Source organism: Macaca fascicularis, chromosome 1 (genome assembly GCF_037993035.2).
Source record: "Macaca fascicularis isolate 582-1 chromosome 1, T2T-MFA8v1.1".
Taxonomy (NCBI): Eukaryota; Metazoa; Chordata; class Mammalia; order Primates; family Cercopithecidae; genus Macaca; species Macaca fascicularis.
Genome location: NC_088375.1, coordinates 191,448,816 through 191,471,903, shown reverse-complemented (window position 1 = coordinate 191,471,903; position 23,088 = coordinate 191,448,816). Strand labels below are relative to the sequence as shown.

The following is a 23,088-nucleotide window of genomic DNA, read 5'->3' as shown; positions in this document are numbered from 1 at the left end:
GCCACCCCTCCCACCCAAGCCATCTCATTTCCTCTTCCTCCCCAGCACCGACCCACACCGACCAGCACAGGCCGAGCAGTAAGGCCCACAGCATCTGACCCCAGGCCCAGCTCATCCTGGCTGGCCTGGGTCGGCCTCTGGAGTATGGTCTGGCGGGTGCCTCCTTTCTTGCTCTCCATCCTCTTCTTGGCTTCTTATGTGGGTAAGTCTCCCCTGAGTCCCTCACCCCATTTCTAGGCCCCGAGGCCCTGATTTCCACCCGAGAAACCCTATTTTATTGTAGAGACAGAAAGTAGGATGGTGGTTGCCATGGGCGGCAGGGAGGAAGAAATGGGGAGTTTTGTCTAAAGGGTACAGAGTTTTTTACAAGATTTTTACTCGGTTTTACAAGATTAAAAGAGTTATAAAGATGGGGCCGGCCGGGCGCGGTGGCTCAAGCCTGTAATCCCAGCACTTTGGGAGGCCGAGACGGGCGGATCACGAGGTCAGGAGATCGAGACCATCCTGGCTAACACGGTGAAACCCCGTCTCTACTAAAAAATACAAAAAAACTAGCCGGGCGAAGTGGCGGGCGCCTGTGGTCCCAGCTACTCGGGAGGCTGAGGCAGGAGAATGGCGTAAACCCGGGAGGTGGAGCTTGCAGTGAGCTGAGATCCGGCCACTGCACTCCAGCCTGGGCGACAGAGCCAGACTCAGTCTCAAAAAAAAAAAAAAAAAAAAAAAAAAAAAAAAAAAAAGATGGGGCCGGGTACGGTGGCTCATACCTGTAATCCCAGCACTTCAGGTGGCCGAGATGGGAGGATCACTTGAGGCCAGGAGTTCAAGACCAGACTGGTCAACATAGTGAAACCCCATCTCCATTTTGTTTAAACTTTTTTTCTTTTTCAAAAAAAAAAAAAAAGGATGGATGGTGGTGATGGTGGGACAACATTAGGAATGTATTTAATCACATTGGGTTATATGCTGCTTACAGATGGTTAAGATGGTAAAATTTGCCAGGAGTGGTGGCTCATGCCTGTAATCCCAGCACTTTGGGAGGCCGAACGGGCGGATCACAGGGTCAGGAGATTGAGACCAGCCTGGCAAACATGGTGAAACCCCATCTCTACTAAAAATACAAAAATTAACTGGGCATGGTGGCAGGCACCTGTAATCCCAGCTACTCAGGAGGCTGAGGGAGGAGAATCGCTTGAATCTGGGAGGCAGAGGTTGCAGTGAGCCGAGATGGCGCCACTGCACTCCAGCCTGGGCGACAGAGTGAGACTCATCCAAAAAAACAAAGATAGTAAAATGTATGTTATATGTATTTCACCACAATAAAAAAACTTTGGAAAACAAACCCTATCATCACTGCCATCATTTTGATCCACTAGAAGGTGAGATCAAGGCCAGGAAAACCCAGGCAAGTGCCAGAAATCACTGCAACCTGGGATCAGGGGAGGAGTGAGGAGTAGCTGCTGACTGTGTTGGATCTGAGGATCTGTGGGGGGCCATTTTCAGGGGGTGTTCCTAGGATCATTGTGTTGGATTCATTCAATTATTCACTGGACAAACATTTATTGTGCACCAACAATATTCCAGGAGTTGTGTTAAGTGCTGGGCCATTAGTTGAGAGGCTGGCAACCCCCAAGTCTGTACAATGAGATTAAATGATGCCAGCGTCCTATGGTTGTTATGGGGTTTAAATGAGAAAATGATGCAGAGCAGTTGGCATAGTGCCCTGCGCTTGCTAAGGATTTCTGAATAAGTGGCAACTGATTCCTTCAGTCTGCTGGTCAGAGGATTAGCACACAGAGGCTGCCTTTGAGTGGTTCATGGTCTAGTGCAGAACACAGGACAGGGGGAGAGGGCTAACCAGGGACAGACACAGGAGCTCTAGAGGAGCACTGAGGAGGAGTCAGCTTACACTGCCTCGGGTAGGAGACAAAAAGGGAGTCAGGGAAGATTTCACTAAGAGGGGTGGTCTTCATTCCAGGCAGCCAGAACATAAAAAATGCAAGTCTCATAGGCATGGAGGTGCATAGGAGAGAAGGCGCCTGTTAGGAACACAACAGGAGGGACAGTGTGGGAGCAGCATGGGGGGCTCAGGAGCATGGACATTATCCTAAGGGCAACGGGGAGCCGTGGGAGGTCATAGGCAAGAAAGTCACAAGGTCAGATTTGGTGTTAGATCACTGTGGAGGATGAGTTGCAGAAGGAGGGGCTGTGGCTGTTGGGATGGTCCAGGTGAGTAAGGAGGGCTGAACAAAGGCAGGCTGGGGGTGTGGGATGAAGAAGAAGCGTTCAGAAAACAATGTGCAGACTTCTGTGACTGATGGGGCAGCCAGCACAGTGCTCAGAGGTGTGGACTTTAGAATCAGACAACCTGGCCCTGCCGCTTACTAATTGTATGACCTTGGGCAAGTTACTTAACTTCTCTGAGCCTCCCTTTCCTGGCTATAAAACAGGAATAATAACATCCACCTCCCAGGATAGCTGGGATGGTAAAATGAGACAACATCAGTAAAGTGCCTGGTGCATAACTGGCAGCCAATAAACATTCATTCTCATGACAATGGGAGTAGAGATGACTCCATAGTTTGTGTCTCAGGTGGCAGGTGCTGACCAGTGAGTCAGGGAGCACTGGAGAGGAGCAGGTTTGGGAAAAGCTGATGGAAATGCAGGTCCAAGCTGAAAGACGGTTCCCGAGTTATTGACTCAGAGGTGATGGTTAAAACCAGGGGAGTGGGCGAGCTTGCTCAAAGAAGACAGTAGAATAATTACCATGATCCTCCTTTATAAATGAAAGAATATCCACTTCACTGGTTGTGAGGATCCAGTGGAAAATGGGGGTTTGGTATGTGCTGGGCAGTCAGTAAATGCCAGTTTCATTTGCTCATGGTAGCCTTTCAAACACTGATAAGCTAGGTGGTATTTAAACTAATTAACTGCTTGACAGTCAGCTAGCAGAGACAGAGAAGGAAGGGCTGGTGGAGGGGTGCTGGGTCCTGGAGCTGAGGCAGGCTCGCAGGCTCTCCACCATCCAACCTGGACTCTGACTCCACCTGGTCTCTCCTGCCTCAGCCTCACATATTGTACTCCAGTCACACAAACCTGGAGTCTTCACCTGCCATAATATTGCCACTGCAGGCCTTTGCCCAGGCTGTTCCCTCTGTCTAGGATGCCCTCTCCTGCCCCTGACTTCTCTCCCTCCCCATTGTCCTCACACCAATGTGTCCTGCTCCAATTTTACCTCCCAGGAAACATCTCTTCATCTCCCTGTGCTCCCCCAGGCTGGATCAGGGGCCCCTTCTCTGCTCAAAAGCACAGCACCCTACATTTGGCAGCTATGTCCATGCCTGTTCCTCCAAGTAGGGTGTAAGCTCTTTGGAAGGCAAAGACCAAGACCCACCTCGTGTCTGAGTCTGCTGGGCTCCAGGCCTGCCCTGGGGCTGCCCTCCCTGGCTCTGGGCCCTGCCCCAAGCTTAGCTCCATTTCTTTTTGTTTTTCTTTTTCTGGAGAATGGGGTCTTGCTATGTTGCCCAGGCTGATCTCAAACTCCTGTGCTCAACGGATCCTCCCGCCTCTGCCTCCTTGAGTGCTGGGATTCCAGGCGTGAGCCACCGCACCCAGCCCTAGCTCCATTTCTGCGCCACAACCTTCTGGCTGCAAGACTCAGCCTCTCCCATCTCAAATCCCAGCCCAGCAGACATTTCTAGATCTCCATAGTGACAGAGAGGGGGACCCATGGGACACGTCTGTTCTGGCTGGCTCTCCTGGCCTGCACTCTCGTGGTGGGGACAGGGAGAAGTGGCTCACAGAGACCTTTGCAGGGCTGTTTTAGAGACGAGTGGGGAAACAGGACTGATAGAAAATAAAGTGAGGAAACGGAGACAGGGAGCATAGATCATTCTTTCCGAAAGCTGGGGCAAAAGGGAAGCCATCTGGCAGGAGAAGGGAGGGGACGCGGCCAGAGGATTCGTGGTTTTTCGTTCTTTTAAAATGAAGAGACTTGCCGGGCGCGGTGGCTCAAGCCTGTAATCCCAGCACTTTGGGAGGCCGAGACGGGCGGATCACAAGGTCAGAAGATCGAGACCATCCTGGCTAACACGGTGAAACCCCGTCTCTACTAAAAAATACAAAAAACTAGCCGGGCGAGGTGGCGGGCGCCTGTAGTCCCAGCTACTCGGGAGGCTGAGGCAGGAGAATGGCGTGAACCCGGGAGGCGGAGCTTGCAGTGAGCTGAGATCCGGCCACTGCACTCCAGCCTGGGCGACAGACGGAGACTCCGTCTCAAAAAAAAAAAAAAAAAAATGAAGAGACTTGAGGGAAGAAGACAGTGCGCATGGAAGGGGAAAGCAGAGGGGGATGGGCATGCCTGATAAACTGAGGTGCCTGTGGAGTCCGAAGAACCGGGCAGGAGAAGGAAGAGGGGTGAAGGTTGGAGACCCTCTTCTAAGTGGACGGTGGTTCAGTAAGACTAGAGGACTGGGGCTGGGGCTTCTAGGGCACTAGGGTTGGCTGGGACTACAATAGGGTCACTGGTGTCCTGGCCCCAGGCGCGGCGGTGGACCTGACGCTACTGGCCAACCTGCGGTTCACGGACCCCCAGCGCTTCTTCCTGACCTGCGTGTCTGGGGAGGCCGGGGCGGGGAGGGGCTCCGACGCCTGGGGCCCGCCCCTGCTGCTGGAGAAGGACGACCGCATCGTGCGCACTCCGCCCGGGCAGACCCTGCGCCTGGCGCGCAACGGTTCGCACCAGGTCACGCTTCACGGCTTCTCAAAGCCCTCGGACCTCGTGGGCGTCTTCTCCTGCGTGGGCGGCTCCGGGACACGGCGCACGCGCGTCATCTACGTGCACAACAGTCCTGGAGGTGAGTCTGGCAGGCAAGGGGATGGCAAGGGGGAAACCAGGCCGCTGACCTACCTTCCATCCCACAGCCCACCTGCTTCCAGACAAGGTCACACACACTGTGAACAAAGGCGACACCGCTGTACTTTCTGCACGTGTGCACAAGGAGAAGCAGACAGATGTGATCTGGAAGAGCAACGGTGAGGGGGCATTTGAACTGGTGGGGTAGGTAGACCCATCGTTCTGAGGCCCCAACACTTTCATCGCCCATGGAACCCTCAGCTTTGGTCCCTAACACACCCGACCTCCAGGGCCCCTCCTCTGTGGTGGACCAGGTCCCATGGGATGCACCTGCACCTATCTTATCTGCAGTTCTGAGCTGCCCTCCTACTGTACACAGAGGGCCAGGAGCCTGTGGTCAGCTGCCCCTTCCCTTTTAGCCCCAAATGAGCATGATGTTAAACCCTCATCTTTGACTCTCCCCTGGGAGTTAGCAGGTGCTGTCACATAGTCCACCTGGTGGACAGCAGCAGTCCCCCTGAGGAAGAAGAGAACTGGTAACATCATGCCCAACACAGGCAGGGCAGAGGCTAGCCTCTCCCAAAGATCTGTCCAGCCCAGATCCTTGATATCCAAGACAGCCTGATGCTGAGGCCTGGGTAGATCCCTGGGATCTCAGTCCCAGGCCTGACCCTTTGGCCACCCCATAGCAGGAAGCTGTTTTCCTATGTGGCCCCAAGATTCCTGCCTCAGTCCTCAGGTTCACAACCCCTTGGCTGACTCTTGAATCCCTGGGCTCCTGAGGGAGGAAGACCCTTTCCTTTGGCCATGGGGGCTGCCTCCTGAGCTCTGGACTCCCTGAATTGACAGGAGATGTGAAGAGGCACAGGCAGACCTGGGTCTCTAGGCTCTCTGTTCAGCCCTGAGCAAAGAGGCAAGAAACGGGTGGGGCAGGGACTGGGGCACTCTTCTAAAAGGGAGAGGCTCACGGGAGAGACCCCAGAGTAAGTGGCACTTGAATTGTGCTCAGAGGAAAAATGGGAAGACAAAGAAGGCAGAAAGGGAAGGAAGGGCATTCCAGGAGGAGGGACTGAGAAGAGCAGGGGGATCTGAAACACAAGGGTGTTTCTGGAAGATAAACAATCCATTCAGGAATTCAGAAATGTTAGGAGTCAAGAAGTGTGTGAAGAGGAATGGGGCTGGATGGCTTGGCCATGGCCAAATTGGTGAAAATGATGTCTAAGGAGCTGAATTTTTGTCCTGAGGTCACTGTAGAACCAGGAGAGTTTCAGCAGAGGAGTTAAAGAGAAGTCTGTTGTAAAAAATCACGCTGGCTGCTGGGTGGAGGAGGGACAAGAAAGGGTGACACTGGAGGCAGAGGAGCCTGCTTGCGAGGCCCTGGAGGCCAGGACCAGGGCGGTGGCAGTGGGTGTGGGGAGAAGTGAACTGGGTTAGGGGATGAGGAGGAGGTGGACTGAGCAGGACTTGGTGATTTACTGGGTGGTTGATGGAGCATGAAGAAGAGGGCGCTTCTGAGCTTTGTGGCATGGGCGTCGGCTCTCGTGGTGCCAGCCCCAGGTCTCATCATTGTGCATGGGGCCCACTGGTGTGACCTGAGCAGAGGCGGACAGAGAGAGGTAACACAACCCTCATGGAGTGCTGAGGCCCCTGACCCATTCATGCTCCCCCAGGATCCTACTTCTACACTCTGGACTGGCATGAAGCCCAGGATGGGCAGTTCCTGCTGCAGCTCCCAGATGTGCAGCCACCATCAAGCGGCATCTACAGTGCCACTTACTTGGAAGCCAGCCCCCTGGGCAGCGCCTTCTTTCGGCTCATCGTGCGGGGTCAGAGGCAGAGGGCAGAGGTTGTGGGTAGGGTGGGAGGCTGAGAGCCCTGTGGGTACTTCCTGTGGGTCCCCTGAAGCCCCTGGATCTCCAGTCCTCAGCAGCAGTGGTCAGGTGGGCGAGGGGCGGCTGCTGAAGACACGTTCCTCCAGGTTGTGGGGCTGGGCGCTGGGGGCCAGGCTGTACCAAAGAGTGCCCAGGCTGCCTACATGGAGGTGTCTGCCATGACCATGACGGTGAATGTGTATGCCCCCCTGGCTTCACTGGCACCCGCTGTGAACAGGGTAAGGAGGAGGGGAGCTAGGACCCAGGCAGGAGAGGATCCCTTACTAGGAGGAGACCCTAGAACCATGTGGGTGGAGCTTGGGGGGTGAGGGCAACAGGCAGGTCCTGGGCCCAGGGACCCATAAAGGCCCATACACCCCACACACTCTTTTTCTAGCCTGTAGAGAGGGCCGTTTCGGGCAGAGCTGCCAGGAGCAGTGCCCAGGCATATCAGGCTGCCGGGGCCTCACCTTCTGCCTCCCAGACCCCTATGGCTGCTCTTGTGGATCTGGCTGGAGAGGAAGCCAGTGCCAGGAAGGTATGCTTAACCCACCCTCATGGTCCCTGACCAAGACAGCTGGCCACAAGCTTGACCCGGACCCTTCACTCTGCCTCTGACTTACACAGCAAGCCCCCCTGCTCACTTGACCAGTCCTTCTACCCCCAGCCTGTTGTATAACCTGTGCCCCATCTGTGCCCTAATTGCCCCCTGTCCCATGCCCCTCTAATCATACCTCCTCTATTCCCAGCCTGTACCCCTGGTCATTTTGGGGCTGATTGCCGACTCCAGTGCCAATGTCAGAATGGTGGCACTTGTGACCGGTTCAGTGGCTGTGTCTGCCCCTCTGGGTGGCATGGAGTGCACTGTGAGAAGTCAGGTATAAGCACTATTACCTTTGAGACTCCCCCAAGATAAGTCGGCCTTTACCAAACACTTCTCCCTGGTGGAAGAGACTGGTCCCTCCTTTCCCTGCAAGGGTCCAAGTCCTGCCCTCAGGGAGCTTAGAGTCTAGTGGGCAGGGAGCTCTGGCAGGGAGTCAGTCTGGTAGGGAGTCAGTCCAGCAGGGAGCTCACTGCCAACCAGCCATACTGGAAAGGGCAGCAACCCAGAGAATGTGGGAGCCCAGAGGATGCCCCTGGGCAGACAGCAGGTCAGGGAAGGGTCTGGAAGCAGGTGTGATCTGAGATTGGATATGAAAGACAAGAGAGAGATAGCTGAGGAAAGAACAAGAGCAAAGACCCAGGGATTGGGGACTCAGGTTTGGGTGCCAGGACAGTGGAGTAGGGGACGCAGGGATGGGGGACTCAGGCTTGGGTGCCGGGACAGTGGAGTAGGGGACCCAGGGATGGGGGACTCAGGCTTGGGTGCCGGGACAGTGGAGTAGGGGACCCAGGGATTGGGGACTCAGGCTTGGGTTCCGGGACAGTGGAATGGGGGACCCAGGGATTGGGGACTCAGGCTTGGGTTCCGGGACAGTGGAATAGGGGACCCAGGGATTGGGGACTCAGGCTTGGGTTCCGGGACAGTGGAATGGGGGACCCAGGGATTGGGGACTCAGGCTTGGGTTCCAGGACAGTGGAGTGGGGGATTGGGGAAATGGTCAAAAGAGGTCAAATCGTGGGGCCTTTGAATGAAGGCCAAATCGTGGGGCCTTTGAATGAAGGCCAAAGAGTGTACTTCATATGATGGGGCAAGAGGGAATTGTTAAAGAGGAACAAAGGGGTCAGATCTGTGTTGGAGAAAGGACCTGTAGCTGTTGGCCGGGGAGCGGGAGTAGGAGACCCTGGAGGAGTCTGTACCTGGGGACCAGAAATGATGAGGCCTGAGCTAGTGTGCTGGCTGGGAGGATGGTGAGGGGCCTGCTGGCGGGTATTAGAGGGTATCAGGAAGTGGGGAGGTAGTTAGGAAGTAGACTTTGCAGCTGATGGGATGTGGGGCTGGGACGCTGGAGGAGTCATGCGGGCCTTTGCTGGAGGGACTGGGTAGATGGCAGTGCTTCCACTGAGAAACAGAACATGGATGAGGGGCGCTTTGGTGGTCATGTGTCTGCCCCTGTGGAAGCTCCAGGATGAGTGTCCTCTCTCCCCAGACCGGATCCCCCAAATCCTCAACATGGCCTCAGAACTGGAGTTCAACTTAGAGACGATGCCCCGGATCAACTGTGCAGCTGCAGGGAACCCCTTCCCAGTGCGGGGCAGCATAGAGCTACGCAAGCCAGATGGCACTGTGCTCCTGGTCAGCCCCAGTCACCCAACCCACCAGTACCACAAGCCGCCTGCTTCACAGCTGATCCCTAGACCCCTAGTCCCTCAGAACTTTCTATAGGGCCCACCCATTGGCCTGACCATTGCTCAGATGAGGTCAGGCTGATTGGTGAGGGGCTGCCACTGGGCCTCTGTCCTGCCATCAGTCCAGATGGACACCTGCGTGCCTGCCACAGGGGTGCTCATTCCCTGTGACCTGTCCCCCTCCCCTATCTCTTTTAGTCCACCAAGGCCATTGTGGAGCCAGATAAGACCACAGCTGAGTTCGAGGTGCCACGCTTGGTTCTTGCGGACAGTGGGTTCTGGGAGTGCCGTGTGTCCACATCTGGCGGCCAAGACAGCCGGCGCTTCAAGGTCAATGTGAAAGGTCAGTGATGTCCTAGGTCCACAGGGGATGGACGGTGACCACAGTAGGCTCTAGCTGATGCTGCTCAGGCTGGAGGTCCTAGCAGGAAGGACAAGGACATCTAAGGTCATAGCCTAGCGCCAGGCAAAAAGAGGGGTTGTGGTCAACCAGAGGTCCGGACTGGGCAGTGTCAAGGCTGGAGTACAGCTTAGACCCATCTGGAAAGGACATCCTGTGCCCCAGAAACTGGGGACACTCTCCAGCCCTGCCCTTCCTCCTGCCCAGCCATGCTGTCCCCCACCAACCACCACACACACACAAGTGTACCTTTAACTCTGCTCAGGGATGCTGCCTCCCATCTCTGAGTCACCCCACAGACACTCAGTGCTAGCCCAGGGGGAGCACATGGGGCTGTGGAGCTCAGAGGGTGACCAGCTTGGCTTCCTAGAAGTGGTGCATGCCTAGGAATCTGCCAGGTAAATAAGGAGGGACCTCCCAGTGCCCAAGATTACTCAGACCAGAGCACCCCCCACTCCCAGTCCCTTCACCTTCTCCAGCTTCTCCAGCACCCTAAGCCTTAACCGTTTGCACCCCGGCCACCCTGTGACCCTGCTGTCCCTCTCCTCCTGCTTCCTGTTACCCCATGTAAGCCCCCTCTCTCACCTTCTGCTTTCTCATTGCCACACTCTGCCTCCCAGGTCCTCGCCATCTCCCCATCCTGTGACTGTGCATCCCTCTCTGCCATCATGCCCCACCTTCCGCCTTTCTCTTCTCACTCTGCCCAGGCTTAGGAGCCAGACAACCTGGGCTTGAACCCTCTCTCCACAAATTCCTTGCCCCATCACCTTAAGCAAAGTACTTAACCTCTCTTACTTTGTTTCTCTCTCTGTGAAATGGGGATAGTTAGCACTTGATGGGGTTGTTAGGAAGATTAAATTAGATGATGCATTTAAGCATTTAGCACAGTGCCCAATACAGGGTGCATGCTCAATATATGTTGATAATTATTGTTCTTATTATTTAAAATGTCACCTAGTCCCTAGATTTTTATTGTTTTCTAGCAGCTCTCACATATGATCTGCAGCTGGGACCCCTCTTCTGACTCCAGATCATTTGGTGGGGCCTCCATGAAGTGGGGCATCTTCTCTGGAAGTCTGGTTTTGAAGTTAGTGTGGAAAGTGGCTGCTGTATGATTCAGAGGCCCATTTTATATCCAGCCACTCCCTGGACATCTAATCCCCTGCATGAGACAAAGGCACCAAGGGCTTCTCCGCACCCAAAATGGACCTTCTTCTCCCCCCAAATCAGCACCGCCTCCTGACATGCTTATTGCTGCCTGACACTCCCTCAGCTTACAGCGCTGCATCCTTTTCCTCCCTTGCTCCCTCCCTCTTTCCTTCCTTCCTTTCCTCTCAAAAAGCCAGTCTCATAAACATTTGTAAGAGTCAAGGGAACCTGTTAAAAGCACTAATGCAATCATCTGGAGAGAAAAAGTTGAGTCCAGAATAGCAACAGCGATCATGGGGTGAGGAAGTGGGACAGGGACACGAAGGCTGTTTTGGAGTAGAATGGATAGATCCAGGCGGCCTGTGCAGACAGACCTAGTTCAACACATGGCTGTATCTCCTCCTAGTTGTGTGTCCTTAGGCAAGTTATTCGGTGTCTCTGAGTCTCAGTGTTTTCATAATGCAGGCTAATGAGCCCTGACGGAAAGGTGGCTGTGAGAATTAGAGGTCATACTATGAAGCATGTGGTGGGGAGCAGGTGCTTCAGTGCCGGTGCCATTTTTTTAAATTAAGAGAGTGGTGAATGAGAGCAGGGGCAGAGAGCAGGATGATGCCCAGGTTGTCTCCCTGCCCTGGGTTTCAGCCCCTTCTGTCTACCCCCACACTGCATGGGAAGAGTGCACCCCCAAACCATGTCTGGCCATGTCACTTCCTCATCTACTATCTTTTGGGACACCCTCATGCTTTTATTGCTGAATCCTTGTGCCCCAAGCTACCCAGGGGCCTGAACTCTGTCCTTCCTGGGCCCTGGCCACTATGGTCATCTGTTGAACTTGGTGTCCCTCAAGCCCAGAGGGTCCCCAGCTTGAAATAAGACACAGAAGTGGACTGGATAGGCTGTGTGCCCATGCCTTACCCTGAGTCTCCTGGCAGTGCCCCCCGTGCCCCTGGCTGCACCTCGGCTCCTGACCAAGCAGAGCCGCCAGCTTGTGGTCTCCCCGCTGGTCTCGTTCTCTGGTGATGGACCCATCTCCTCCGTCCGCCTGCACTACCGGCCCCAGGACAGTACCATGGACTGGTCGACCATTGTGGGTGAGTAGGGAGAGAGCTGGGGCAGGACAGGGGTGTTGGGTAATAGTGAAGGGATACGGTGAGCAGGAGAGGGAGGGCAAATGGTTTGAGGGGGCTGAAGGGAGCATGGCAGCTTCTAGAAGAGGTGGGGGCTGAATGATGTGTGCTGTACACCCCACCCCCAGTGGACCCCAGTGAGAACGTGACATTAATGAACCTAAGGCCAAAGACAGGATACAGTGTTCGTGTGCAGCTGAGCCGGCCAGGGGAAGGAGGAGAGGGGGCCTGGGGGCCTCCCACCCTCATGACCACAGACTGTCCTGGTGAGAGGCCAAGAGTCATCTCTTCCTGTCCCCCCAGCAGTTACTGTCCTGTCCACCCCAGGGACCCCTGCCTTTTCCATTGGAGGTTGTTCTTCCTTGTTCACTGGGGATCACTGTCCTGTCCAGCCCCAAGTACCTACTGGACAGTTCTGACCCCTGACCTCTGGCCCCAGAGCCTTTGTTGCAGCCGTGGCTGGAGGGCTGGCATGTGGAAGGCCCTGACCGGCTGCGAGTGAGCTGGTCCTTGCCCTTGGTGCCCGGGCCACTGGTGGGCGACGGTTTCCTGCTGCGCCTGTGGGACGGGACACGGGGGCAGGAGCGGCGGGAGAACGTCTCATCCCCCCAGGCCCGCACTGCCCTCCTGACGGGACTTACGCCTGGCACTCACTACCAGTTGGATGTGCAGCTCTACCACTGCACCCTCCTGGGCCCAGCCTCGCCCCCTGCACACGTGCTTCTGCCCCCCAGTGGTATGCCCAGGGCGCAGGGATAGCTGGGGGTTGGGGGAGGACGTGGGACGCAGGGACACATGAGACCTAGGAGACACAGGAGGCTATAGATTAATGGACATGGAGAGGACATGGGACATGCTAGGGTATTAGGCAGACGTGACCCCAGCGGGGACATGGGACTTGGGGAAGATCCAGGATACCAGGAGGACACAGATCACCAGGAGCATGTGGGGAGAGCATGGGGAGGTCAGGGTTCATGGCGAGAACCAGGGTCATGGGAGGGCAAGAGACTTGGGGAGCAGGGGGCATGGGAGGATGTGGAGAGGACTTGGGATACAAGTAGTACAAGGAGAAGCAGAAGCTTGGGGGTGAAGGTGGCCTGGGGGAATGGAGAGGAATTCAGGCTGGTGGGGAGGAGGAAGTTGGCAGGGTGGCTCCTGTGCGTGGACCCACAGAGCAGGGGGCACAGCTAGAGCAGATGTGTCCAGCGCCACAGCTACATAGCCCAGTCCCGTCTGAGCCTTGCCTTCCCGCCCCCATCTCCTCAGGGCCTCCAGCCCCCCGACACCTCCACGCCCAGGCTCTCTCAGACTCCGAGATCCAGCTGACATGGCAGCACCCGGAGGCTCTGCCTGGGCCGATATCCAAGTACGTTGTGGAGGTGCAGGTGGCTGGGGGTGCAGGAGAGCCACTGTGGATAGACGTGGACAGGCCTGAGGAGACAAGCACCATCATCCGTGGCCTCAACGCCAGCACGCGCTACCTCTTCCGCGTGCGGGCCGGCATTCAGGGGCTCGGGGACTGGAGCAACACAGTAGAAGAGTCCACCCTGGGCAACGGTGAGAGGGGAAGGCCCACAGGACCCCCGGGCTCTGAGTGGGGAGAGCTCAGCGTACTCTCCCTCCACATCACCCCCTGCTGTGGAACTAGGGCATCCCAGGCCCCTCCCAACAAAGACTCAGCCCCAGTCCGGGGGACTCAGCCTTCCCTTCTCATGATCCACTGTCCTAGGGCTGGGAAAATCATGTCACCCCTCTGACACCCCTCATCCCTTCCTTCATGTGGCCCAAGTGATTTCCTGACAGTCCTGGCACTGGGATCTGTCACCTCTCCCTCTGTGTAACCCCATGGTGGCCTCTGGGTTCCCTGACCCCGGTGTCCCCACAATCTGCCCCTCTCACTGTATCCAGGGCTGCAGGCTGAGGGCCCAGTCCAAGAGAGCCGGGCAGCAGAAGAGGGCCTGGATCAGCAGCTGATCCTGGCGGTGGTGGGCTCCGTGTCTGCCACCTGCCTCACCATCCTGGCAGCCCTTTTAACCCTGGTGTGCATCCGCAGAAGCTGCCTGCATCGGAGACGCACCTTCACCTACCAGTCAGGCTCGGTCAGTGACCCGCCCCGCCCCCGGGTGCATGCTCACAGCCCGTGTATGTGTTTCTACCTGAGTACACACAAGACCTTGTACACCTTGTGTGTGTGTGCGTGTGTTTGTGTAGCAGGTAAAAGATTACACTCAACAATGTTAAAGGGTACAAAATATAATTTTCTTTATTTCTCTAAAACTGAACTCAGCTCACGAGCCCATTTATATTAGTGGTGAAATATTTAATATTCCCAATTCAAAAGAATTCCGTGATGACCATATTTCATGAGGGACACTCCAGGTTTGGGCTCCGTCAATTGGAGATTTTCCTCTCCCCTCTTTTCCTTCTCCCTAGCGGTTATCTAGGCCTAAATAGCAAGGTGATCAAATGCAAGGACACTTGGGGTTCATGCTGGCCTCTGTCCTTGCAGGCCTTCCTGGACTTGAGAGCCAGCCTCTGTCTGCACACATCTTTGGCTGATGTCCTTAGCTCTACTGTGGTCACCTGCCGGTAGGCCAGTCATGCTGTGACCTCCTCATCCTAACCTCCATTCTTGCAAATCCCAGGGCCTCCTTTCGGAGACTTAAGAAAGGGGCCGGGCGCAGCAGCTCGCGCCTGTAATCCCAGCATTTTGGGAGGCTGAGGCGGGCAGATCGCCTGAAGTCAGGAGTTCGATACCAGCCTGACCAACATGGTGAAAACCCGTCTCTACTAAAAATACAAAAATTAGCCAGGCATGGTGGCACACGCCTGTAATCCCAGCTACTCAGGAGGCTGAGGCAGGAGAATTTCTTGAACCCAGGAGGTGGAGGTTGCAGTGAGCTGAGATGTTGCCACTGCACTCCAGACTGGGCAATAGAGCAAGACCCTGTCTCAAAAAAATAAAAAAAGAAAAAGAGAAAGAACTAAAGAACTGTAGGGGCTTCCTTATACCTTATGGAGGGAGGCATATTCTATGGCCCTCAGACCCACTGTCCCACTTAGACAACTGTTTCTACCATTGTAGAATTGTGCTGGCCTGCAACCTCACCCATTGCTCCTTGAAAGAGAAAGCACAAACCTCCACTCCTCCTGGCTTCCCTGTAATCCTGCCTGAGTTTTCTGTCCTCCTGTGGCCCACACCCTTCCATCCCTCAGGCCCCTGCTTAGAGGTGGGGCGTGGGAGCAGACCCACTATCCCTTCATCCTGTCACATTCTTCCTTCTAGCCACCCATCCGCAGGTCCTGTCTCCTCTGAGGGCTTCCTCATAGTTGTCACTTAGGATCCGAACTCTGTCCTTGGCCTTTCAGGCCTGGACTCTTAATATTGAGAGCTAAGCTTTGGCATTTCAAATAAAAAATAAAAAAAGAAAGAAAACCCTCTCTCTCTCAAGGGCTGACCCTTGTGATAGAAAAGCTAGTGTCCCTGCTATGCCTTTAAAAAATCCATTCAGAGACCGGGAGGTGGTGGCTCATGCCTGTAATCCCAGCACTTTGGGAGGCTGAGGCGGGTGGATCACGAGGTCAGGAGTTCAAGACCAGCCTGCCCAATTGGTGAAACCCCATCTCTACTAAAACAACAAAAATTAGCCAGGCACAGTGGCAGGTGCCTGTAATCCCAGCTACTAGGGAGGCTGAGGCAGGAGAATCGCTTGAACCCGGATGGCAGAAGTTGCAGTGAGCCAAGATCATGCCACTGCTCTCCAGCCTGGGCGACAGAGTGAGTGAGACTCCATTTCCAAAACAAAAAAATCCATTCAGAGATTCAATTGGCTTCTTTGTTCCAAGCTGTGTTGGCCCTTCCTCTGAGGTCAGTGCACAGAAAGCCCTCACTGCTGTGGTGGGGGAGGGTAGTGGGTACAGATGTTGACGGCAGGAGGTGGGAAAGCAGTCTTTAACAGACATGGTGTCATAGTATATATCAAGATATATCCCCCTAGCCTGGGCAACATGGCAAAACCCCATCTCTACAATAAAAGAAAATATGAAAATTAGATGGGCGTGGAGGTGTGCACCTGTGGGCCCACCTACTCGGGAGGCTGAGGTGGGAGGATTGCTTGCACTTAAAAGCTTGAGGCTGCAATGAGCTGACATCATGCCACTGCACTTTCGCCTAGGCAACAGACCGAGACCCTGTCTCAAAACAAACAAAAGGATATATCCCTGGTACATGTGCCTGCATATGGATAGGAAATGTGTGTGCACAAATGCATGCGCCCCATGTATGAGTGCACACGTGCATCCCCTGTGAGTGCCCCATGTGTAAATGCATGTGTCCCAGATGCACGTGTCCCTATGCCTGTGCACCTTCAGGCCTGCGTGTGTATATGGACCTCTACATGCATGCACCAAGAACATCACGTGCATTTGGTATGTGCCGTCAGCACCAGTGCTTCATGCAAATCCCTGTGCCCCAGGTCCTCAGCCCTTGCCCATCAAGCTGGGCTTCAGTGCACTTAGGAAGCCCCACCAGAAGGTCTATCTTAACCCTTCTTCCAGTTCTCATATTGGCAGCTTCTTTGGTCCTGTTCACTTATTTCCTTTTCCTGCCATCAGCCCTGCCCAGATGGCCTCCTCCTACTCAATTAGGGAATTGGACATTCCTCTTTGTTATGGTTTTGCTATTTGCAGGTCCTGGCCTGGTTTTAGAGCAATGGAGAGAAGCCAATGTGTGGACAGGGTAATCTCTGCCTCTGCTACTGTGGAGAAGAAAACCCCTCCACTGGCTCCCAGCAACTCAGGGCCGAGCATGTAGTAGGTGCTCCGGGAATATACCCTGGCCTACTCCCTAAGGCTGGAATCTTCTCCAGAGCTTCCCTGGTGACCCCACCAAAAAAAAAAAAAACCTGGTTGTGGGATTAGCGCAGTCATAGGAAGCTCATTCCAATCCTTTTCTGTTTTAAATGTTAGAAATATCCTCCTTCCATTGACCCACATTGTGGCTTCTAGCAACTTTACCCACAAGCCCTGGTTCTGCCTTCCGGAGTCCTGCACACCTGATCCCCCCGCTGCAGCCTCTGCATTTCTCTCCTTGGACATCTGCCCACCCAGCAGCCTACCTGTGGCTCTGTTACCTAAGATTCTGTCTCAGTTATGTCCTCTGTCTGCCTGTCCGTCCCTGGCTGACCACCAGGGTGCCCTCTGTCTGGGTCTCTGCCCACTTGTCTGACACTGAAACCTCCTCGTGTGCCTATCTGTGCCTCCTTCTGCCCCCTTTAACTCTCGCGTGGACTGTCTACCCTCTTGTCTCATCCTGTGAAGGGCGAGGAGACCATCCTGCAGTTCAGCTCAGGGACTTTGACGCTGACCCGGCGGCCAAAACCGCAGCCTGAGCCCCTGAGCTACCCAGTGCTGGAGTGGGAGGACATCACCTTTGAGGACCTCATCGGGGAGGGGAACTTCGGCCAGGTCATCCGGGCCATGATCAAGAAGGATGGGCTGAAGATGAATGCAGCCATCAAGATGCTGAAAGGTCCACTGGGGCGACCCCTGGCCCAGCCCCAATGCTCTCCTTTGTCCCACAAATCCCAGGCCCCACCTGGCTTCCTCCAGCAATTGACCCCAGCCCTTGCCAGCCCTTTCTCCAGAGTTATTTCTGGCAAAAGTAATACAGGATTCTTTACAGAGTATGCCTCCGAAAATGACCATCGTGACTTTGCGGGAGAACTGGAAGTTCTGTGCAAATTGGGGCATCACCCCAACATCATTAACCTCCTGGGGGCCTGTAAGAACCGAGGTGAGCCCCCTGCTCATCACCTACCCCTTCTTCCAAACCCCCATCCTCAGCCATCACCTCCACCACATGAGTAGCTTGCCAGGGGCTGCTGGCGACCTGTGCATCGCCCTTGATCCTCCCTCATCCCTGTCTGTTGCCATCGGGTGCCTGCTCCCACCCTAGGTTCCCTGTGTCTAAATCACCACGGTCTGTCTCTTTGCCTCTCAGGTTACTTGTATATCGCTATTGAATATGCCCCCTACGGGAACCTGCTAGATTTTCTGCGGAAAAGCCGGGTCCTAGAAACTGACCCAGCTTTTGCTCGAGAGCATGGGACAGCCTCTACCCTCAGCTCCCGGCAGCTGCTGCGTTTCGCCAGTGATGCAGCCAATGGCATGCAGTACCTGAGTGAGAAGCAGGTGTGTGTGAGTGGGGGCGGGTGGAGGCCAGAGGGGGAAGCCACTGGGCCGATGTCAGGGGAAGAAGTCAGCTGGCCCTGATTGGATGTGGGGATTGAGGTTCCTGGCCCAAGTGGGTGTGTGGGTGCAAGCAGAGCGAGGAGGCAGGGCCAAGGGGCAGGTCTGGAGGAGGTGGGGACTTCCAGTATGGAGGGTGCAGGTGTTGAGTGAGCAGGTCTAGATGCTAGCCTGGAACTCAGGAGAGAGGCCCAGGCTGGAGACAGCATCTGCGTGTGAGCTGTCACCCCACAGATGGTGCCTAATGGCAATGGACCTGGTACGATCTGCCGGAGAGAGGGAAGAGCAGAGATCCGAGCCCAAGTCAGCTCAGGCCTGAATGAAAGGACAGGGGGATGACTGTCCAGGGGAATGTAAGACTGAGGGAAAGCATTTTATTCTTTTTTTTTTTCTTTTTTTTTTTTGAGACTGAGTCTCATTTTTTTGCCCAGGCTGGAGTGCAGTGGCAAGATTTTGGCTCACTACAACCTCTGCCTCCCAGGTTCGAGCAATTCTCCTGCCTCAGTCTCCTGAGTAGCTGGGATTATAGGCATGCACCACCACGGCCAGCTAATTTTCGTATTTTTAGTAGAGACGGGGTTTCACCATGCTGGCCAGGCTGGTCTTGAACTCGCGACCTCAAGTGATCCACCCGCCTCAGCCTCCCAAAGTGCTGGGATTACAGGCATGAGCCACGGCACCTGGCCAGCATTTTAAAGATAGTAAAGTTTTGAGTATGTTTGAAAGCAGAGGGGCAGGGGATAGGGCCAGTGCAGAGGGAGGGGCTGGTGGAGAGAGGTCTCTGGGGAAGCTGGGGAGAAGAAAGTTTCTCTAAGGGAGAGAAACTGGAACCCAGGGGATGGGAAGAGGGAGGGGGAGAAGCATGGAAAGAGGAGAAGGTGCAGTATGGCCACCACTGTCTCAGGAAAAGGGATCCAGCCTGAACTTGGCCATGGCCCAGGAAGGAGCGGGTGAGAACCAACACTGATCTTTCTCAGACATGAGTCAGCTGATGAGATTTCAGCCAGGCGGGGAGGAGAAAGAGTATGGGGTACTGAAGGCAACCAGGGTACCCACAAAGACTGACTCCTTACTGGCCTGACTGGCCTGGGCTCCCTCATCCCCAGTCTCTCCTGACTTCTGACCCTGCCTACAGTTCATCCACAGGGACCTGGCTGCCCGAAATGTGCTGGTCGGAGAGAACCTGGCCTCCAAGATTGCAGACTTCGGCCTTTCTCGAGGAGAGGAGGTTTATGTGAAGAAGACGATGGTGAGTCTCATTCAACCCTCACCCTTAGGGCTTGTGCCTGGCCCTGCCCCACAGGGGCCTCAAACAGGCCCTTCCTCCACACTCAGCCCCTTAAACCCATTCTCTCCTAGGGGCGTCTCCCCGTGCGCTGGATGGCCATTGAGTCCCTGAACTACAGTGTCTATACCACCAAGAGTGATGTGTGAGTGTAGGATGGGAGGGCACAGGAGGGCTTGGCCCCAAGAATCACACAGGCCTGACCTAGACACATCTCAGAAATGTCGTGGGTGGTCTAAGGCATGACCTGGGCTGTGTTCCAGGTGTGACACGGGTGTGTCTTTGGTATAAAGTACCCACCCAAGGTGGGGCTAGCTGGAAGGAGTCTCAGAAGGTGTTTCAGGGATAGGACTGGGGTAAAGGTAGTTTCAGATTATGTTTGTGTAAGTGACAGGGGGATGCCTTGGAGAGGTTTGGGAATGCTGGTGGATGCTTCCTGAGGTAGATGGAGAGGCCACTCAGGAATTGCTCTCATCTTCCTCCCTGAAGGGCAATGTCATGCCCACCTGAGGATCTTACCAGAGCATGACCCCCAAGACTCCCTCTCTGTGCCCCTCCCCTGCAGACAGCCCTCTTGGCACACTCCTCCTGTCTCTCCAGGGATGTCCATCTTGGTCTGAACCTACCCCTTGCCCCAAGCCCTTTGGCCTTGCCTGCACGGCTCGCTGCTTACCACACTGATCACCCCTCTGAGCACTACATGCCTACTTCCTGCTTCTGCCCCAACACTCCCTAGATTCCCTCCACCTCCTTGAACTCTCTCCCCTGGTCTCAGGCCTGATGCACACTACACAGAGGCTGTTACAAAGTGAGATGCAGTCAAGAGCAAGAGCTTTGGAGCCAGACTGCCTGGGTTTGAACATTTGCTCTGCCACTAACTAGCTGTATGGCCTTGGGCAATCTAGCTAACCTCTCAGTGCCTCAGTGTCTTCATCTGTAAAATGGCAAGAATAATAGAACCTGTATCATAGGGTTGGTGTGAGGGTTAAATGAATTAACATATCTGTTAAATGACCAGTGCCTGGACTACAGTAAGTGCTCAATGAAAATGTTAGCTTGGCTGGCTGTGGTGGCCCACGTGTGTAATCCCAGCACTATGGGAGGCCAGGCAGGCAAATCACTGGAGACCCAGAGTTTGAGACCAGCCTGGGCAAGATGGCAAGACCCTGTCTTTACTAAAAATACAAAACATGGCCGGGTGTGGTGGCTCACATCTGTAATCCCAGCACTTTGGGAGGCCAAGGCGGGCGGATCACGAAGTCAGGAGATTGAGACCATCCTGGTTAACACAGTGAAACCCCGTCTCTACTAAAAATACAAAAAGAAATTAGCCAGGCGTGGTGGCGGGCGCCTGTAGTCCCAGCTACTGGGGAGGCTGAGGCAGGAGAATGGTGTGAACCCGGGAGGCAGAGCTTGCAGTGAGCTGAGATCTCGCCACTGCATTCCAGCCTGGGCGACAGAGCAAGACTCTGTCTCATAAATAAATAAATAAATAAATAAATAAATAAATAAACAAAACATTAGCTGAGCATGGTGGCACATGCCAGCTATAAGGGAGACTGAGGCGGGAGGACCACTTGTTCCTGGGAGGTTGAGGCTGCAGTAAGCCACTGCACTCCAGCCTGGATGACAGGGTCTGTTTCAAGAAAAAAAAAAATTAGCTCTAATGGTGTTGAGCCCAGGGATGGGGGCAGTATGAAGGAGCTTCACTGGAGCAGAGACAACAGCTGGCCAAGGCCAGATACTTACAGAGTAGACACATACAGGGGGGCTGGGAGGTACTGCACATCTTGGGTAGGTAGAAACTAAACTGCTAGGGGCCAGGGCCTAGAAGGTAACTAAGTGCATCCTTCTTATTTCAGCTGGTCCTTTGGGGTCCTTCTCTGGGAGATAGTGAGCCTTGGTGAGTTCCTAACCCCCATTGCCCAGAGTGCCCCACCTTACCCCACGTGGAGCCCTGGACCAAGAGCACTTTGTCCCCTCCTGCAGGAGGTACACCCTACTGTGGGATGACCTGTGCCGAGCTCTACGAAAAGCTGCCCCAGGGCTACCGCATGGAGCAGCCTCGAAACTGTGACGATGAAGTGTGAGTCACCCCATCCTTGAGCTCCATGACCCTATCTCTGTGATGAGTGACCTCAACTTTGATCCCTGTGACCCCATCACCCCAGCTGGACTGACTCCTCATCTCAGCAATGCCCCCTCGCAGGTACGAGCTGATGCGTCAGTGCTGGCGGGACCGTCCCTATGAGCGACCCCCCTTTGCCCAGATTGCGCTGCAGCTAGGCCGCATGCTGGAAGCCAGGAAGGTGAGGAGACTGGGGCTGAGGTGGCGGGTTGGGCTCACAGAGTGCTCCAGAGTGCCCTCTCAGAGGTGCCGTGACCCTGTCCCAACCACACTACCTGCCCAAACTCCCTCACTGGGGGCTGTCACCACAGCTAGGCTGGGCCCCAAGATGCAGCCTGCCTTTCCAGCCCTCACTGGGTTAGACACCAGGCCCTTCCAAAACTCTTTCAAGGCCACTGCTTAGCCCCAGCAGCAAATCCCTCCCTTGAGTCCCAAGTCCCAGACTGCTTGCCTGTCCTCTGCTGAGGCCATCAGCCCATTCTCATCTGGGACACCTCTCCCTACCTGCCAGAGCCAGAGCAGAGTGCATGAATGGTCACTAACCAAATGGATGGATGGGTAAATGAGTGATACAGTAACTGTATGAATGAATGAATGAATGAATGGAATTAGTGGATAGATGATACAATAATCATATAAACATGTAATTCAATAACTGAATCTACTAACCATGTGAATAAGTGAATTATCAAATAAATATAATGAAAAATATATCAAAATTAGTAAATATGAAGAGTTCTTCAAGTAAATTAATGATTAACTATCTTAAGAATGAGGGAATGATCAAATAACCATATAAATGGGTGAGTCATCTAAAATGGCTTTTGAACAGATAAGTTACTTAATGAATGAATGCATAAGCCAAGAATTCACTGAAAGAGTGCATGTAAAAACCGTCCTCTAACAGTGGCATTGAGGGCCTCTCACCTGAGGCCCCAGCTGTGGCCTGATGCCTTCACTGCCCTGGGCTGGTAAAGGCCACTCTTGGCCATGGGGCCATCTTGAGTCTCCAGAACAAATCAGTGTCAGTTCAAATGCCCCAACCACATGGAAGTCAAAGAGCTTGCGGCCAGATTCATCCCTATTCCTGGCCCCCACTAAAGCTTGCTCTGCCCCTAGGCCTATGTGAACATGTCGCTGTTTGAGAACTTCACTTATGCGGGCATTGATGCCACAGCTGAGGAGGCCTGAGCTGCCATCCAGCCAGAACCTGGCTCTGCTGGCCAGAGCAAACTCTGCTGTCTAACCTGTGACCAGTCTGACCCTTACAGCCTCTGACTTAAGCTGCCTCAATGAATTTTTTTAACTTAAGGGAGAAAAAAAGGGATCTGGGGATGGGGTGGGCTTAGGGGAACTGGGTCCTCATGCTTTGTAGGTGTCTCATAGCTATCCTGGGCATCCTTCCTTCTAGTTCAGCTGCCCCACAGGTGTGCTTCCCATCCCACTCCTTCCCCAACACAAACCCCCACTCCAGCTCCTCTGCTTAAGCCAGCACTCATACCACTAACATGCCCTGTTCAGCTACTCCCACTCCCGGCCTGTCATTCAGAAAAAAATAAATGTTCTAATAAGCTCCATTCAATGTCTGCCTTTTACTGCTGGTCAATCTTGGGGTGAGGGGTGTAGTTAAACCCAAGAGACAGAAATTGGCCGGGCACGGTGGCTCATGCCTGTAATCCCAGCACTTTGGGAGGCCGAGGCGGGCAGATCACGAGGTCAGAAGATGGAGACCATCCTG

General features: G+C 54.4%; 1 protein-coding gene across 5 annotated transcripts; it reads left to right on the top strand.

Moving 5' to 3' along the window:
• The first annotated feature begins 54 nt into the window (after window positions 1–54).
• TIE1 (tyrosine kinase with immunoglobulin like and EGF like domains 1) lies at window positions 55–22,927 on the top strand. Of its 5 annotated transcripts, XM_005543681.4 has the most exons (23): window positions 55–202; window positions 4,539–4,853; window positions 4,921–5,031; window positions 6,523–6,678; window positions 6,831–6,962; window positions 7,121–7,261; window positions 7,473–7,601; window positions 8,814–8,959; window positions 9,211–9,355; window positions 11,494–11,652; window positions 11,817–11,954; window positions 12,128–12,424; window positions 12,955–13,245; window positions 13,597–13,787; window positions 17,008–17,218; window positions 17,372–17,482; window positions 17,690–17,880; window positions 19,073–19,186; window positions 19,297–19,367; window positions 21,085–21,125; window positions 21,212–21,308; window positions 21,432–21,531; window positions 22,470–22,927. In XM_005543681.4, the coding sequence occupies exons 1-23, from the start codon at window positions 145–147 to the stop codon at window positions 22,539–22,541; spliced, it is 3,417 nt and encodes a 1,138-aa protein (XP_005543738.1). In that variant the 5' UTR covers window positions 55–144; the 3' UTR covers window positions 22,542–22,927. The 5 variants fall into 5 exon arrangements, 3 of the variants coding, with proteins under 3 accessions (XP_005543738.1, XP_065380069.1, XP_073865944.1); XR_010579350.2 differs by lacking the exon at window positions 19,297–19,367; XM_065523997.1 differs by lacking the exon at window positions 6,831–6,962.
• The last annotated feature ends 161 nt before the right edge of the window (window positions 22,928–23,088 follow it).